Raw genomic sequence first — 17,769 nt, forward strand, 5'->3', positions numbered from 1 at the left:
TATCATCCGCGAACAGTCCAATTTTTTTGCTCTCTTCCACCTATCTCAACTCCCTTCAGGTCAACACATTGCCGTATTGCCTGGGCCAGCGGTTCGATGTATAGAGCGAATAAGGTGGGACTCAAACAACACCCTTGTCGAGTTCCTGTACTCAACTGAAAACGCTCTGTCAATGAACCATTCATCTTTAATCTTGCTTTTGGTTTTTGATAAATTGCCCTTATACACCTAATTGAATCTTCAGTGAAACCAAACTTATCTAACGTCAAATATAAGAAATCCCAATCCACTCGGTCAAACGCCTTCTCAGCGTCGAAGCTGATTAGGGCTGCTTTCAAGTTTGATTTTGTAATGTTATGTAGTATATGGAGGGTTCTTCTAATACTGTCATGATTTTGCCTCCCTGTTATAAAGCCAGTCTGGTCCTCATCTATTATGTCTGCAATAAATGTATTAATTCTCTTGGTAATAATGGATGTGTACAATTTCTAGTCAACATTTAAAATTGATATTGGCCTGTAACTAGCATAATTTTCTGTATCTTTGTTCTCTTTAGGGATTAGAGTTATAATTGCCTCCCTCCATGATGGTGGTGTTCTACCCTCCTTGTGAACATAGTTGAGGGCTCTAAGAAGGAGTGGCTTCAGGTCCTCCCCGAATACCCTATACCACTCTGTGGGGAAGCCGTCACTACCTGGAGCCTTACCTGTTTTTAAACTACTTAATGCTTTATCTAATTCTTTCATGGTAATTTCACTTTTGAGTTTTTTATTTTGTATTTCTCCAATGTAAGGAAGGTCTAGCTGATCTAAAAACATTTGAGCTGATTCCTTGTCAGGGGCACCCTCTTGTGAATACAACGTGCTATAGTATTTATAAAAAGTTTTTTCTATCTCCTTGGGATTTGTCTCTAATTTCTGTGAAATTGGATCTCTTATTTTAAGGATTGCAGCGTCAGCTTGTTGTTTACGTAATCTACGGGCAAGTAATTTGGTTGACTTTGGGCCAAGTTCATAATATGTCTGATTGAAATATCTACTTTTTTTCTCTATTTCCTGATCTAAAAAATTTACAAGCTCTGATTTCAACTTTTGCATTTTATTTTGTGTCTCTTGATCTTTCTTTAATTTCAATTTGTGTTCTTGGTCTTTCAAGTCATTTGTTAGTTTTAGATATTGTTCCGTTCTAATTCTCTTTATGTATGTTGTCTTGGCTATGATTTTTCTACGCAATACTGCCTTGAGCATATCCCATACTATTGAAGGGTCAACTTGGCCATCATCATTCTGTTCAATAAATAGTTTTATTTCTTGCTTGATATATTCGGTAACTGATTCATTGTTCAATAGTCCAACATTAAGTCTCCATACAGTATTTTTCTGCCTCTTGTCTAATTGAATAGTTAAATAAACTGAATTATGGTCTGACACATCTGCAACTCCAATTCTACATTCTAATACTCTATAGTAGTCCTCCTTTTTCATTAGAAAATAATCTATCCTTGAGTAAACAGAGTGAGGCACCGAGTAATGGGTGTAATCTTTCTCTGACGGGTGAAAAAGTCTCCACACATCCACCATGCCAATTTCCTTCAAAGTTGTATTAAGTATTCTTGTTAGGTTTTTCTTATTTCTATTCTTACTAGTAGAGTCCCATTTTAAATCTAGAACTGCGTTCCAGTCTCCAGCACAAACACATATCCCCTCTGCCTCCACTGTAACAACATCAAACAGCATTTTATAAAAGGATCCATCACTATCAGGGGGTGCATAGATATTTATCAAAGTTAGAGTTGTATTTTCTATTATACCCTTTACTATGACATACCTTCCCTGGTCATTTCTTATTACCTTATGTTCTTTGAATTTCACAAATTTAGAGATAAGTGTCACTACCCCTCTCTTATGACTCTCAGCATGTGAGCTGTAAAACACATTATTGTATCCAAACTTAAGTTAAGTTTATCATGCTCCTGGGCTGACAAGTGCGTTTCTTGCAAATAAATAATGTGCACATTATCTTTTTTTTTAGCTTAGTCATGACCCGGGACCTCTTTACTGGATTACCTAGTCCATTGACATTCAATGTAATAAATCTCAACTGTTGACTCTGTATCATGCTGAAGCCCATTCATTATGATAATGGATAAACCTCCCAAACAAAAAACAACACTTCTCTAAGAGCAAAAACCATTTAACAAAAATCAAAAAAGAACCAAACCTAAAATAAACAACAAGGACTCCCAAGGTGGGGTACACCAAAACCCTCCCCAACCCTTTACCAGGTGAGGGGGAAAGCCCCCCTGAAAGAGAGGGCCCCCTCCCAGAACTAGTGGCTGCCCTCCCAAAAGCTTACCACTTGTTCTACCTCAGGTACTATAGCTCCCCCCCAGCTGGGCTAATCAGATTTATAGATGATAATAATCAAACAATTCTTAATAAAATATTATGCATACAGTTCTTGATCAAACCTTATTTTAAACTATAGTTTGTGCCTATAGTGTTCATTCTCCCAGGCAGCGTCCTCTCATTTGGCCGATTAAATCAAGTGGCATTATTACGATGAAATTCCTGCAGGCGCTCTCATGCACGCTGAGCTGCAGATCCGCGATGTTGGACACGTTGCCATTGCACTGTCTGGTCGAGTCCTTGTAGCGCTATCGCTGTAGAGCCACTGGAGTCATCCTCACTTGCGTATCTGACGGGGAAACCCCTGTTGCGCAAATCCTCCTCGGCCTCATTGGCGCTGTTATAGATCTGCGAACTGCTCTCCCAGTGAATACGCATATGCGTAAAAGGCATCTGGAAGCGAATGCCCTTCTCTTTCAAAACAGATTTAACATTTATAGGCTTTGCGGCGCTGCACCATGTCTGAGGTATAATCATGGTCAAACGACAAAGTCTTTCCGCCAAATAAGATTTTCTTTTGCCAAACTTGTTTGAGGATTGTTTTTTACCTTGAACTGGAGAAAATTGACCACTATGGATCTAGGCGGTGCACTGGGGTTCGGCTTTGATGCGAGTGAGCGGTGTGCACGTTGTATTTGTAGATCCGTCCCATCTTCAATTAGCTTCTCGTCAATTATCAATTTCTCCACAAACTGTAGCACTGAGGACCCATTCCATCACCATGTCTCCTTGTCTTCCTTCCTTTGTCTCACACGATGCCTAGCTGTCACCCTCACAACATCTGCAGTACTTTTCCAGTTGTCCAAAATCACTTCACTTCCAACCAGTGCTGGTCGCACATCCTAATTGAATTTCTCATGAGTCTTCCTCCTTTAGTTTCCACCAACTAATCCTTTGTTGAGCTCTGATTCTCTTCCTCTTCTTCACCTTCAAACCCATCCTACAAATCACCATCTATATCTGATTCTATAAGTTTCTGCTTGTTTTTGTCTGACAAAAATTCTTTCCCCATCCGCATAATGAGTTCCTTGTCAGCAAGGTTTGTGCATGTTCAAAACTTTGAGCGGAGATCAGGCTGCCTAAAAGTTTGTTGTTTTATCCTCTGCCTCTTTTATTTTTCCTGCCGCTATCTGACAGTTCAGTCTGACCTTCTGACTGGGGAAAGGTCCAGCATTAGCAGAGAAAGGACTAATACAGTAAGCACAGCTCCCTGTCTTGAAGAAATAGACAGCGCTATCTTTCTGTCTGTCTCTCCCGCTCTCTCCCTTTCTGTCTGTCCTGCTCTCTCTCTCTCTCACTCTGTGAGGAGATGCAGCAGAGTTGTCTGAGTGAAGAAACATGACATCAAGCTTTCAGACAGCCAAACTATGCTCAAATGCAGCATATTTGTCTGTAAACCGGGAAAATACTTCTGCTTAGTGTAGATGTCCATGGAAATGTGACATCATCTGTCCATTAGCACCATAACTCCACAGGACACTGACAAATTTTCCAACGGACAAAACATTTAAATATGTAACCAGAGGTGGGACAGTCACTGTCAAGTCATCAATCTGAAAGTATCAAGTCAGCTTGCAAACAATTGGCTGTCATTATGACTTGAGACTTGCTGATTCATGACTTGAGAGTGATTTAATGGTGACTTCGTCCCACCTCTGTATGTAAGTAATCCTTTTGCTCTGTCAGTCATAGTGTGACACAGCCTTTAGAATGAACACATTTGTCCTTCCATCCTCACCATGATACAACAGTTTGAACCCACCTCCAATGCTCTTGGCCTTACTTTCCTTCATCTTGGTCTCTTGTATACACAGTATGTCTGCCTTTCTCCTCTCCTTCATATCAATCAACTCTCTCTCCCTTTATTACTCATACTGCCAAAATTCTAAGTCCCAGCTCTCACTTCCACGCTTCTAACTTCTTCTCTCCACCACTTCTGGAGACATTCTCTGCCTTTTCTACTTTGCTCAACAGTAGCCCAATTTCCACTGGTGTCCTGTTCGGCAACAGTAGTAGAGGTTGTTGTTAACCAAAGCCTCAACTGATCTGATATGGAAGTTTGATTTCTGATGTGCATGTTTAGTTTGGCCAAATTCATGTCGGTTGTCCTCCTCGAAGCAACTTTACTCATTTATCCAGGATTGGGACTGGCATGCCGAATGCACTGCTTGTGTACCCAATGTGGATTTGACAAAATGTATGGTGTACATCCTTCCGTCTTCTTTCTTCCTCATTTTTCCACATTTGGGATTGATACTCAGAATGTACTGACTGTACACCCAATGTGGCAGTTATTTTAGATATTAAATTACTACGAAAATACAGTACAAATAAAATATCAAACAATGGTGGGCAACAAACATGATCATCAGTTGCCACTCTGGCTGAGTGGAACTATTGTAATTTTGTCTTAACAGATGATACAGTTTTAACATTTCTGTTGTGCCATATTTTAGTTGAGCACTTCATATTTAATACAGCTTAAAATATAAAGCTCATTCTGGTACACTGAACAATTTGAAAGATTCTGTTAAAAGGCAGTAAATGCAGTCGTGTATCTTAAATTGCGTGTATGCATGTAGTAACAAAGCACTATATGAATTAACCTCTTATCAAAGTCAGCATCACTGTCATATGAGATAACTAACAACTGTGCTTGATAAAAATAGAAGTTATATGGCACCCTCTGCTGGATACTGATAGCCAATATAAAACCACTAAAATAATGCAGTCACCACATGAGTGGTGACAAATAAAAGATATCGTAGAACTTTTTAGTGACTGCCTTAATTACAATTCATCTCCATAATGTGGATTTCATACTAAAAACTCTATTACCTAATTTCTTTGGAACCCAGTCAACCCCAAATGTGAATTTCTTGATCTGCACAACCAGATACTCTGGGAAGGATGAAAACCGGGAAGTTCTGCAGAGAAAACAAAAATATTAAAAATGCCATTACTCTTCATCCTAAAGTGTACAGTGACAAAATCTTGCAGGTGTAGATTACTGTAAAACTGTCCAAGTGGGCATGAGCAGGTAAATCAGACCTACTTGACTCCAGCTGACTTGGCTTGCAGTGCTGAGCTCCAGAAGTCAGGGACATTTTCTGGCTCAGTAAACGCCTGCAGGCAGGCAGTGAAAGGGATCCGTGCTCTCACCGGCTCGGGAGCTGCACGCATGTTCTCCTCTGCATCCTTCCGTTTAGCCTCATATGCCAGCAGCTCCTCTAGAAGAAAGAAAGACAAGTTCAAGGAACTTTATCTTCCTTATCAGAGTTATTCTTTTCTAGCATCAAATAATCTATAGGCAAACACTGAATTGAATTGAGTGTTGACTGTAGTTTTGAAGTGATGTCAAAGTATTAAAAACACAAAGCTGTGGAAAAAGTTCCCATTAAGATCTGGGAGCATGTGCTGGTGACGTGTCTACACGGTCACCATTGAATGGAACCACTATGCGCCCCGGATGGCAGCTAACCAGGTAGGCAATTGGTCCATCCATACATCTCAAAAAAGTAACAAACATCTATCTCCCACAGCCAGGTGACACATGGGTGTTCCTTGGCCTTCTCCAGCCAATGGTGTCCTCAACAGTGAGGCATCTACATGCTGGATCATGCAGAGAGAAATCCACTACATGGCCAAAATGTTGTAGCTGACATTCCCTCACAACCCAAGTGACATTCACCTCAGTCTCTGCAAGTAACAGCTCTTTTCATAGAAAGTCATTCAAGTAGTACTCAAAGAGTCTCAAAAGAGACCTGGTACAAAAAACATCCAGTAATAGCCTTCAGTCCCCGTTTAGCATCCAAGTAACACAACCACACAGAAGCACAAGAAGCACCAGGACACTAAAGACTTGGACCTTCATTCTCATGTAAAGATATCGGCATCACCAAACATTTCTGTCCTGGGACAATCTCACATGCCAAGGATCTAGAGACATGAATGTCACTGTCAAGGTAAGTGAATCTACAGCGGGTAAAATAAGTATTGAACATGTCACCATTTTTCAGTAAATAAAAGTAAATCTAAAAGTAAAGTAAATAGGAAAAACAGGAAAATAGTAATAAGTAAATAGTAAAAAGTAAAGTAAATCTAAAAGTGCCATTGACATGAAATTTTCATCAGATGTCAGTAACAACCCAAGTAATCCACACATACAAAGAAATCAACCTGCCAATAAATTAGGTTATGTGCAATAATGTGAAATGACACAGGGAAAAGACACTGAATACCAGTATATAGGGAGGTGCAAAAAGACACAGAAAGCCAAGACACCAGCTGAAATATATCAGTAATTAGAAAGCAATCCTGCCTTTTCTGGGTAAAAATTAATATCAGCTTGTTCAGTTCCAACTGATGGCCTATGAAAAGGGTGTTCCATTACCAAGGTGTCACACAAGAAGCATCTCATTTTGGGTAAAAGCAAAGAGCTCTCTCACGATCTTCGCAACCTTATTGTTGTAAAACATACTGATGGCATTGGTTACAGAAGGATTTCTAGACTTCTGAACGTTCCAGTGAGTGCTGTTGGGGCCATAACCTGGAAGTGGAAAGATCATCATTTTACCATAAACTGGCCACAATCAAGTGCCTCTTGAAAATAATTATCAGAAGAGTTGTCCAAGAGGCAGGGACCATTGTGGAGATCTTCAGAAAGACCTGGAATTAGCAGGTACAATTGTTTCCAAGAAAACAATACATATTGCACTGAACTGCCATGGCCTGTATGCATGCTTACCAAGACTCCAATGCTGAAGAAAAAGCACATTGAAGCTCATTGCACAACATTTAGACAAGCCAGTGAAATATTGGAAGAACATAGTGTGGTCAGATGAGACCAAAATTGAGCTCTTTGGATGCCATGATACACACCATGCTTGGTGGTCAAATGGCACTGCACATCACCCCAAAAACGCCACACCAACAGTGACGTTTGAAGGTAGGAACATCATAGTGTGGGGCTGTTTTTCAGACATTCGTCATAAAAATCTGCTGCCATCTACCAGGATGATGAAGATGAAAGGATGTTGAACATTTCAGCAAGACAATAAGCCAAAACTCACAGCCAAGGAAACTCTCAATTGGTTTCAGAGAATGAAAATAAAGCTGCTAGAATGGCCCAGCCAATCACCTAACTTGATTCCAATAGAAAATGTATGGAAAGAACTAAAGATCAAAGTTCATAGAAGAGCTCCACAGAACCTTCAAGATTTGAAGACTGTTTGTGCAGAAGAATGTGCCAAAATCACACCTGAGCAATACATGACTAGTTTCTCCACACAGGATGCATTTTGAAGCCGTCATTACGAACAAAGGCTTTTGTACAAAATATTAAATAAATTTCAGTAAGTGTGTTCAATACTTTCCCCTGTGTCATTCCATTTTACTACACATAACTTAATTTATGTACTTATTTATTTTGGTTTCTTTGCATGTATGTATGTATGTACGCACTGACATCCGGTGAAAATTTCATGTCAATGGCACCTTTAGAAATATATTTACTGAGAAAAATGGTGATGTGTTCAATACTTATTTAACCCACTGTATCCAATCAGTTCTGATGGCCGAGTCCAAGAAGTCATTTAAACCCAGGATATTAGTAATGATCTAGGACAATTACCCATCCAGACACTAAGACTCTGCAAAAGTTCTCAAATGCTGCTATTAATTGATCCAACTGATAAATTAATTTATCCATTGATTACAGAAAGAACACAGTATCATCTGCAAAGTGACATGTTAAAGGTTTTGTAGAACTACAGTCCAATAAGATCATTGCTGACAAGACCAACAGTGGTTGCTTGTGTTGCCACAGCCCACAAACACCATCACCTTACTAGTACCGCATTTTAACTGTGATTAAATTGAACAATCATAATGTGTCAAAAACAGGATGATGTTTAAATGCATCAAATTATCAACATTAAATGATGCGGTGTCAGCTTCTCCCTTTTTTTGGTTTGGGGTCACCACAGCACATTTGATATGGATTTGCATGTTGATTTGGCACAAGTTTTATGCCAGATGCTTTTCTTGATGCAACTCCACATTACTGGAGAATGGGTAAAACTGGTCTTGAACTGTGAACCTTCTGTTGGAAGCAAACGCACTTACAACTTGGCCATGACACTGCCCACAAAATTACTAACAATGAATGATATAATATCAGGTATGATAAAAGGTAAATGCAATATTGAAGTGTTGCTTTACCCCGATTGGTTGCTGCCTCAAAGGGGGCTGGCAGCTGGATGCCGTAGTCCACTCGTTGAGTGTAGCGCACCCGCCTTGTCTGACAGCACTGAATACGTTCCTCCACCAGGAAACGGAAGATGTCACTTGGATTCTCAGAGCCAGCACTGTTCCTCTGAAGGGAAAACATTGGTTACATACAGTTATGCACATATGTAACACGAGCATGATACTAATGTGTTAGTAAAAAGTTATATATTATTAGTGAGGTGGTCAAGACTGTTCATTGCTTGATGATGTCAAGCACAGAGACTGTGGCCCCTCAAAACTCATGAGTCACTCTTCATGAAAACACTTCCTTTTATCTTGCAAACGGAAAATCAATGACAACCATTAATATTACCTCTTAATTATAATAGTCATGAAGTCTGAAATGAACCATCATTTGTCTTAATCTGTTCGGTGTTTTTTACTGAAATTACACCAAGATTTCAAAAACATATGTCTCGAAATATTTTCCTCAGCTACCATGACAACCATCTCAAAGCCTACTTCTTGGCTATCAGATTTAGCAGGAAATAGAAGCTAGATATGGGACACGTATACACAGGTTTCTTGCAGGTGAAAATATTTATATACAATTAAAGAACATGACAGATTGCCCATTGACATCAGAGTGACCAGGATTTAAATGATCCTTGAATCCCACAAGAACAAACAACAGAAAGGAAACAGGCAGGAAGCCAATTAATCCTGACAGTATTATTATTTGCATCGAAGTGCCCTGACAGTAGTATTTGGTGATGTAGATACCTTTACAGGAGAAAGACGATCCAGGTGTTTAGGGTCCTGGATGGAAATCAGTAACCTAAGGTAATGGCTAGATGCCTTTGCTACTAGGGACTTTCAGAGAATCTTTGCGTACCTCCAGAATGACTTTGCATTAAACTGATGGAGACTCACAGGAGACCTAGTACTTGCATTATGAGACAACATCAGCTATGACATTTTGGCCATTTCTCTAGGCACAACTGAATGACCAGATGCCTCAGAGCTGAGAACCTCAGCAAGTGGAAAAGCACATGAAAACACCAATGTTTCACCTGCCTTGAGCAGACAAATGGCTACTTTTGAAATGTGCTAATGGACAATTTGTCTGCCTTGGTGGTTGCCATGCAGGACCCAGAGCATTTCAAAAGTATGGAGGACGCGGAAAAGCATGACACCAGTGCATGCTTCCAGACCTGACATGACCTAAAAAAAAGAATCCAAATTCCAGGTCTTTATTCTGTCTATTTTGGAACAGATCATTGCACGCTGTGCTATCCCTGCTTATCAACTGTAAAGTTTGCAGTGTTTGAAGATGGCACCACTTTGAGTGGCAAACACTCAGCCCTGCTATTCTAAGCGGTGACAGAAATAGACTTGTTTCACTTCACTGGGTAAATATGTAGGCTGATGTTGCTGATGGTGGTGGCTTTAATCTGGTTCAGTCTATGCCCTGATGACTTCAGTACTTGGATTACAAACAGCTGAAGAGGTCAGTAAAATATACTAAGGAAGGAGGAGTTTATTTTTGAAGAAACCAAATTCATACACTGGATGACACCAGACATTTTCCATACATTATTGGAGATATGAAGAAAGTAACTTAATCTTGGCAATATCTTTTTGCTAATCTACACAACACAAGGCAAGACACAATGTCGGATCATGTCCACCGCGGCTCAAACAGAGCATAAAGTATTATCAGACCTCAACATGTAACAGATACCGGCAAGCTAAATATACTCAACAAAAATATAAACGCAACACTTTTGGTTTTGCTCCCATTTTGTATGAGATGAACTCAAAGATCTAAAACTTTTTCCACATACACAATATCACCATTTCCCTCAAATATTGTTCACAAACCAGTCTACATCTGTGATAGTGAGCACTTCTCCTTTGCTGAGATAATCCATCCCACCTCACAGGTGTGCCATACCAAGATGCTGATTAGACACCATGATTAGTGCACAGGTGTGCCTTAGACTGTCCACAATAAAAGGCCACTCTGAATGGTGCAGTTTTATCACACAGCACAATGCCACAGATGTCGCAAGATTTGAGGGAGCGTGCAATTGGCATGCTGACAGCAGGAATGTCAACCAGAGCTGTTCCTCGTGTATTGAATGTTCATTTCTCTACCATAAGCCGTCTCCAAAGGCGTTTCAGAGAATTTGGCAGTACATCCAACCAGCCTCACAACCGCAGACCACGTGTAACCACACTAGCCCAGGACCTTCACATCCAGCATGTTCACCTCCAAGATTGTCTGAGACCAGCCACTCGGACAGCTGCTGAAACAATCGGTTTGCATAACCAAAGAATTTCTGCACAAACTGTCAGAAACCGTCTCAGGGAAGCTCTTCTGCATGCTCGTCGTCCTCATGGGGGTCTCGACCTGACTCCAGTTCGTCGTCGTAACCGACTTGTGTGGGCAAATGCTCACATTCGCTGGCATTTGACACGTTGGAGAGGTGTTCTCTTCAACTCTATGCGAAGGAGATGTGTTGCAGTGCATGAGGCAAATGGTGGTCACACCAGATACTGACTGGTATCCCCCCCCAATAAAACAAAACTGCACCTTTCAGAGTGGCCTTTTATTGTGGACAGTCTAAGGCACACCTGTGCACTAATCATGGTGTCTAATCAGCATCTTGGTATGGCACACCTGTGAGGTGGGATGGATTATCTCAGCAAAGGAGAAGTGCTCACTATCACAGATTTAGACTGGTTTGTGAACAATATTTGAGGGAAATGGTGATATTGTGTATGTGGAAAAAGTTTTAGATCTTTGAGTTCATCTCATACAAAATGGGAGCAAAACCAAAAGTGTTGCGTTTATATTTTTGTTGAGTATATAATCTGGTTGAGAAAGTCTGAGCTCCCTCTGTGTACCAACATATGAAGAAAACAAGGGTTATGTTGAGCCAAAAACAACTGCTCCCCTTCCATTCCAAGTCCCCTTCCTGTGTGTCAGGGGTCATACATAAATCAGTCATTTTCTGAAAGTATTATGAATTCAGTCAGGACATTTTCTGTAAATACGATTACATGGATCGTCACTTTTTCAGCATTTCTCAATGCCATAATGTTTGTGGTCTAAACAAGTATATAAAGATGCAAATATTCTTTTATCTATTTACCACTATGACATGTGCCAATTTATTCCTAGGGGAGTCCTCCTTCAGTATTCTCATCATGCTAATGTGGATACCAAACCATCACCCAAACCAGTAACAGCATCCTGCTCTTGTTGAATTTGGAATACTTTAGCTTATTCAGAGGTCACATTTTCTCACCTCCACCAGGTTGATGACGTGCAGGAAGAACTCATGGGCATCTTGTTGCCTGTTTGAGGAAAACTCCGGGTGCCCCCTGCTGACCAGGGCCTTCAACATCCGAGGAGACACGCCCTTCTGCTGGTGCTGGAATGAGAAGATTGGACATCTTGCTGACTGGAAATGAACAATCACCTACCTCAGAAGAAACTGTTACACTTGAGAGCAGATCAATAAATATGACACTGCATAGCTTCTCCAGATAACATTGTGTAAAGGTTTCCTCCAGATGAAATTTCTCTAAGACCCATTCTGACTTCAGAGTACGACGTGTGAAGTTATTCTGACCTCAGCAATTTTATTTTAAAAGATTTTTTTAAATAATAACCTATAGACAGTCTACATCAAGTTTGTCCTAAAAGCAGCCTACAAGGGCATTTTTACTCCTATCTGCTTTCTTCATCTGTCAGTCTGTCACAACTCATTTTTGCCAACCTTTTCTTCCTTATACTTTCCTGAACATCTTCATTCCACCACCAAGTCTCCTTGTTGTTTTATTCTGTCCAGTTGTCACACTCAGTACATTCCTGGCTATCGCCTTCCTGACCTCTGCAGGAATTGTCCAATTGTCCAACTTCGTTTCTATCCAGAGCCTGTCTCATCTCCTCCTGAAATTTCGCCTCCCACTCTCTTTCTCTTCTTCCCCTCCAGTCACCATACAAAACATCATCTGATGCTGTTTCCCTATACTCTTCTCTGCTGCCACCTTACAGTCTCCAGTTTCCTTCAGGTTGCCTCTCCGACATAATCTCCTAAAACATATGAGCACTGAAACATAAAGAAACACTTATGTGGACACACCGGCAAGTCCACAGACCCCAGTGTTTTCAGCCCAGACCGTCTGTTCATCTGTAGACAAGATATCTCAAGACTTTATGTGTGGATGATCATGAAATTTGGTGTCAATAGTATGTTATCTGAATGCTTGTTTTTGCAGTGCTACAAACTGTTCCAGCACCAGGCTCCATCATCTGAGGCCATAACCTCAGGTGAGAAAAAAGTGTCCATCCAACTTTGAACAGGAGGGTGAACTTGAAAGCATATTTAATAATCCCAGGGAGCTGGGATGGAAAGTACAACCTGAGCAATACACAACATCTATTCTGTATCATCCCATGCAACACCCCACATAGCTCTCAATGTGTCCAAACCTGATCCCTCACATATGGAGCCAATGTAGGATCATCGTTCTGCTCTATCAATTAATTACAAGTGAGGTAGACTTAAAGCTACAATGTCCAGGATTTAGCATCATCTAGTGGGGAGGTTGCAAACTGCATTATGTCATTGCTGGGTACAATTATGTTTCCTTTCACATTTTTTGCTTTTTTGTCTGCTGCTATGATAAGAAATATTGCATAGTGGAGCAACCACTAGTTTGCCGTGTTTTTTTCTCCAGTCTTCAGGCTGTACTGAAAAATGCAAAAGGCACAGTAAATATGTCTTTTGGGCTATGGTGGTGCAATATGGCAGCCTCCATATGGGGCACCACTCCCATGCAGTTATGAAGGGTCATTCAAAACTTACAAAAAACACATGAATTCCTTGTTGTAGGTAATTATACAATAATGAACAGATTGTTATGAATGGTACGGTGCATCCGGAAAGTATTCACAGCGCTTCAATTTTTCCATATTTTATGTTATAGCCTTATTCCAAAATGAATTTCTTTTTTTTCTTCAACATTCTACAGACAATACCCCATAATAACAATATGAAAAAGGTTTTATTTTTGAGATTTTTGCAAATTTATGAAAAAACCTCACATGTACATATGTATTCACAGCCTTTGCCATGAAGCTCAAAATTGAGCTCAAGCGCATCCTGTTTCCACTGATCATCCTTGAGATGTTTCTACAGCTTTATTGGAGTACACCTGAGGTAAATTCAGTTGATTGAAGATGATTTGCAAAGACACACACCTGTCTACATATACGTTCGCACAGTTGACAGTGCATGTCAGAGCACAAACCAAGCAGGAAGTCAAAGGAATTGTCTAGACCTCAGACAGGATTGTCTCAAGGCACAAATCTTGGGAAGAGTACAGAAACAGTTTTCAGGGGCAGGAACTGGGAGACTAGTCAGGATTGAGGGAAAGATTATTGCAGCAGTGTACAGGGAGATCTTGGATGAAAACCTGCTCCAGAGCGCTCTTGACCTCAGATTGAGGCGACAGTTCATCTTTCAGCAGGACAATGACCCTAAGCACACAGCCAAGATATTAAAGGAGTGGCTTCAGGACAATTCTGCGAATGTCCTTGAGTGGCCCAGCCGGAGCCCAGACCTGAATCCGACTGAACATCTCTGGAGAGATCTGAAAATGGCTGTGCACCAACCCTCCCCATCCAACGTGATGGAGCTTGAGAGGCGCTGCAAACAGGAATGGGCAAAACAAAGATAGGTGTGCCAAGCTTGCAGCATCATATTCAAGAAGACTTGAGGCTGTAATTGCTGCCAAAGGTGCATCAACAAAGTATTGTGCAAACGGTGTGAATATTTACGTACACGTGATTTCTTAGTTTTTAATAAATCAATATGATTTCCTCTCTTTTTTGAGTTGTTTAAATTTAACCTTTATTTAACCAGGTTAGTCCCATTGAGATCAAGATCTTTTTTACAAAGGAGACCCAATTTAAAGTTTCCAATCCACCTAACACGCATGTTTTTGGGTGTGGGAGGAAGCCAGAGCACCCGGAGAGAACCCACGCAAACATGTGGAGAACATGCAAACTCCACACAGAAAGGCCACAGGTGGGATTCGATCCCATGACCCTCTTGCTGTGAGGCAACAGTGCTAACCACTAAGCCGCTTAGTTTATTATTTGGCTGAAAATACAATGTGCATTCAAATTAGTCAAGCAAAAATCTTGAAGAAATCAAGAAATCTGTCAAGAAAACAAACAATTAAACAAAGTAAACTAGGGTATAAGAGGTGCAGCTGCCAGTTGTGACAAAAAGCAGCAATGTGGCACATTTAAAAGCACAGTAAGTATTAAACCACTGCCTGGAGTTTTGTTCCAACACAATGTGAGTTGTACATTTGGGATTTCAGCCAGCAGCTATTTTCAGATTAAAGGAAAAATTACAGCATATAACAAACATAACATCCTACTGTTTCAATAAACTCCTCTGTAGCTGTAATACAAAAACGTACAGAAGCCCAACAACATCATAAGACAACTTTGCATGGAAAAAATGAAAACTGCAAACCGTCAGGCTGTAGCTCTGTCTCGACAACCCAAGCCGAGCTGAACATACCCAGTTTAATACCTTGTATTCTTCTTTCATCACCTGTTCAATGAGCTCAGATTTCATGGGTGGTTTGGAGTACTGGCCTGAGAGCAAGCCGTGTCCCAGTTTAGCCCTGCCGGACACAACAGAAGAACACACATCAGAACACAGTCATTCTTTGTCCTGAGTTCCACTTTATTGGGCACAGTAATGTTGTCCAGCATCCTTTGATGGATGCTGAACACCACCTCAGACATTAAACACACCATCTTGCCAAGCAGCAGATTTGTTAATACAAATACGTCACCTTCAAAGACATTTGTCATATCATTGCACTGCTTTAAGTAACACTGGAACCACTTACATTTGTGTAGCAAAATCCTGTGTTGGGTCGAGGGGTGAAAAGTCAAATATCCTTTGAAGGTTGCCCACATACCTGAAGATCAGCAAACATTCTGGGTTCAGATGAAGACAATAGAACTTCAAACAAATATACAAATCAAGTAATAACACAAGCTGGTAATAAGATATCTTATCCTGGTAACCGTATTGCACAATTCAATTCCACAGTTTTCTAAATGAGCTATAAATACTATAGTTTGCTGCATATATATCCATGTTACAAACAGTACAGATGAAGACTAATTCATAGATTAGCAAGAATAACCGCTAATAGCCAAGACCAGGGATTGACAAAACAATCAGTATTTCATGAAAATGTTCAATATTAACTGCAGAGACTGATTTGATGGCAAGACAAAGTCGTGCTTACACTGTGTCCACATCAAATACAATGTATTTCTAAAGTGTCTGTATGATTGGACACATTAGTGGAATTTGTTTCTATGACACCCAGTTGACACTGAGGTGGGCAGACACAGGGAGATCATGCAAACTCTACGCAGAAAGGACCAGGTGGGAAGCCATCCCAGGAACTTCCTGCTGTGAGGCAACAGTACCAACCACCAGCAAATTAGAGACCATTATTCTCTGCTGGAAAAGGGAGGATTGTCCCCTCTGGGTCAAGGGAAAGACAGTACCCCAAGTGTATAGGTTTAAGTGTCTCAGGGTCTTGTTCAAAAGTTGGGGTAAGTTGGAGATTAAGAGATGGATTGGGTTTAAATCTGATGTGTTGCGGATGCTGTACCAGAGTGTCACGGTGAAGAAAGCACTGCGCCACAAGGCGAGACTCAATTCACCAGTCGATTTATGCTCCTATCCTCACCTATGGTCATGAACTGTGGCTAATGACCAAAAGAACAAGGATGCGAATCCAAGCGCCAGAAATGAGATTCGTACTCCTTACACTCGGCTTACACTCAGGGACTGCATGACATTACTGAGAGCTCGACTATTCAGGAGAGACTGAGTAGAGCCTGTGCTTGTTCACATCAAAAGGAGGCAGCTGAGGTGGTTCCGGCATCTGGTGAGGATATCCCCTGGTCATCTCCCTAGTGATGTCTTCCTGGCAGAGCCAACTGGGAGGATAACTTGGGGACAACCCAAGACATGCTGGAGGGAACACCTTGGGATTCCCCAGAGTTGGAGGATGTGGCTGAGGATAGGGATGAGCTGCTTGGGATTTGCCACCACAACCCAGACCCGGATAAGCAGCAGAAAATTAAAGAATGAATAAAATGGGAGGACCAAGCAGCAAAAGTACCATAATTCCTACAGTGTTCACCCAACTTTGGATGGAAGTAACCTAATCTTTATTGATTTGTTCATTACATTCAGTCATGTCTGCACTTTAATGTGTGCTTCCAGCCCTTCAACATGCAGATCCATACCAGTGTAATAGTATAGTATATCGTGACAACTACCCCACACCCACCCCGATATCCAGGGTGGGGAGATAAACTGGGACACCGGATCTACTATGGTGACCGTGGGCAAAAATGGAGAAACCCAAAGAGAGAGACATAAAAAAAAAAAATAAATAAATAAAAAAAAAAATCTTCATTTGTAAATATTTCATTTTGACATGATTTATTTTGGGAAGTCCAGCATGTACACAGAATGTATAAAGCACAGAATCCATATCAGTACAAGTGGAGGATAACACAAAAACTACAGATCTTACTTCTATGTCAGTTTCATTACTTACAGTGATTAAAAGCAATCACATGGAACTACATTTCAACATGTACTTTAATTTAGAATCAAAATACTTTCAATCTGTTGTGATCAAACCTTTGACTGGTACTGTACACTTATATTTCTTCTTTGAATTTGATAGACCATTGTGCTGACACAAATCACAGATATTACATCCCCCCTGCCCCGCCACCACTTCTCACACCTCATCTATGAAAAAGACAAGATACTCACATCCTCTGGAAGTCCGGGATGCTGAAGAGGACCTGAATTACTGTGCTGAGGTAGCAGCTGTTGCCCAGGTTTTTGATGCCCGTGTAACCAGAACCATACACCGCCTTCAGCTTCATACCCGACTCCTGGATCACTTCCCACTCAGTGGCCCGCAGTTGGGCATTATTATCTGTATGGTGTCCGTTTTCTGTCTGAATAAGGAGATAAGGTGT

At 40.8% G+C, this 17,769-nt stretch overlaps 1 protein-coding gene across 2 annotated transcripts in view; it reads right to left on the minus strand.

Annotated features, from left to right (window-relative positions):
• usp13 (ubiquitin specific peptidase 13) overlaps nucleotides 1–17,769 on the minus strand; it is a 95,335-nt gene that overhangs the window by 34,036 nt on the left and 43,530 nt on the right. For both annotated transcript variants that reach the window (XM_034179896.1, XM_034179895.1), the window contains exons 8-14: nucleotides 17,558–17,748; nucleotides 15,591–15,662; nucleotides 15,254–15,359; nucleotides 11,957–12,082; nucleotides 8,631–8,784; nucleotides 5,464–5,638; nucleotides 5,247–5,335 (exon numbers count right to left, since the gene is read on the minus strand). In XM_034179896.1, the coding sequence (XP_034035787.1) occupies nucleotides 5,247–5,335; nucleotides 5,464–5,638; nucleotides 8,631–8,784; nucleotides 11,957–12,082; nucleotides 15,254–15,359; nucleotides 15,591–15,662; nucleotides 17,558–17,748 (913 nt within the window). The remainder of the gene's footprint in view (nucleotides 1–5,246; nucleotides 5,336–5,463; nucleotides 5,639–8,630; nucleotides 8,785–11,956; nucleotides 12,083–15,253; nucleotides 15,360–15,590; nucleotides 15,663–17,557; nucleotides 17,749–17,769) is intronic.

This window comes from Thalassophryne amazonica, chromosome 10 (assembly GCF_902500255.1).
Source record: "Thalassophryne amazonica chromosome 10, fThaAma1.1, whole genome shotgun sequence".
Taxonomy (NCBI): Eukaryota; Metazoa; Chordata; class Actinopteri; order Batrachoidiformes; family Batrachoididae; genus Thalassophryne; species Thalassophryne amazonica.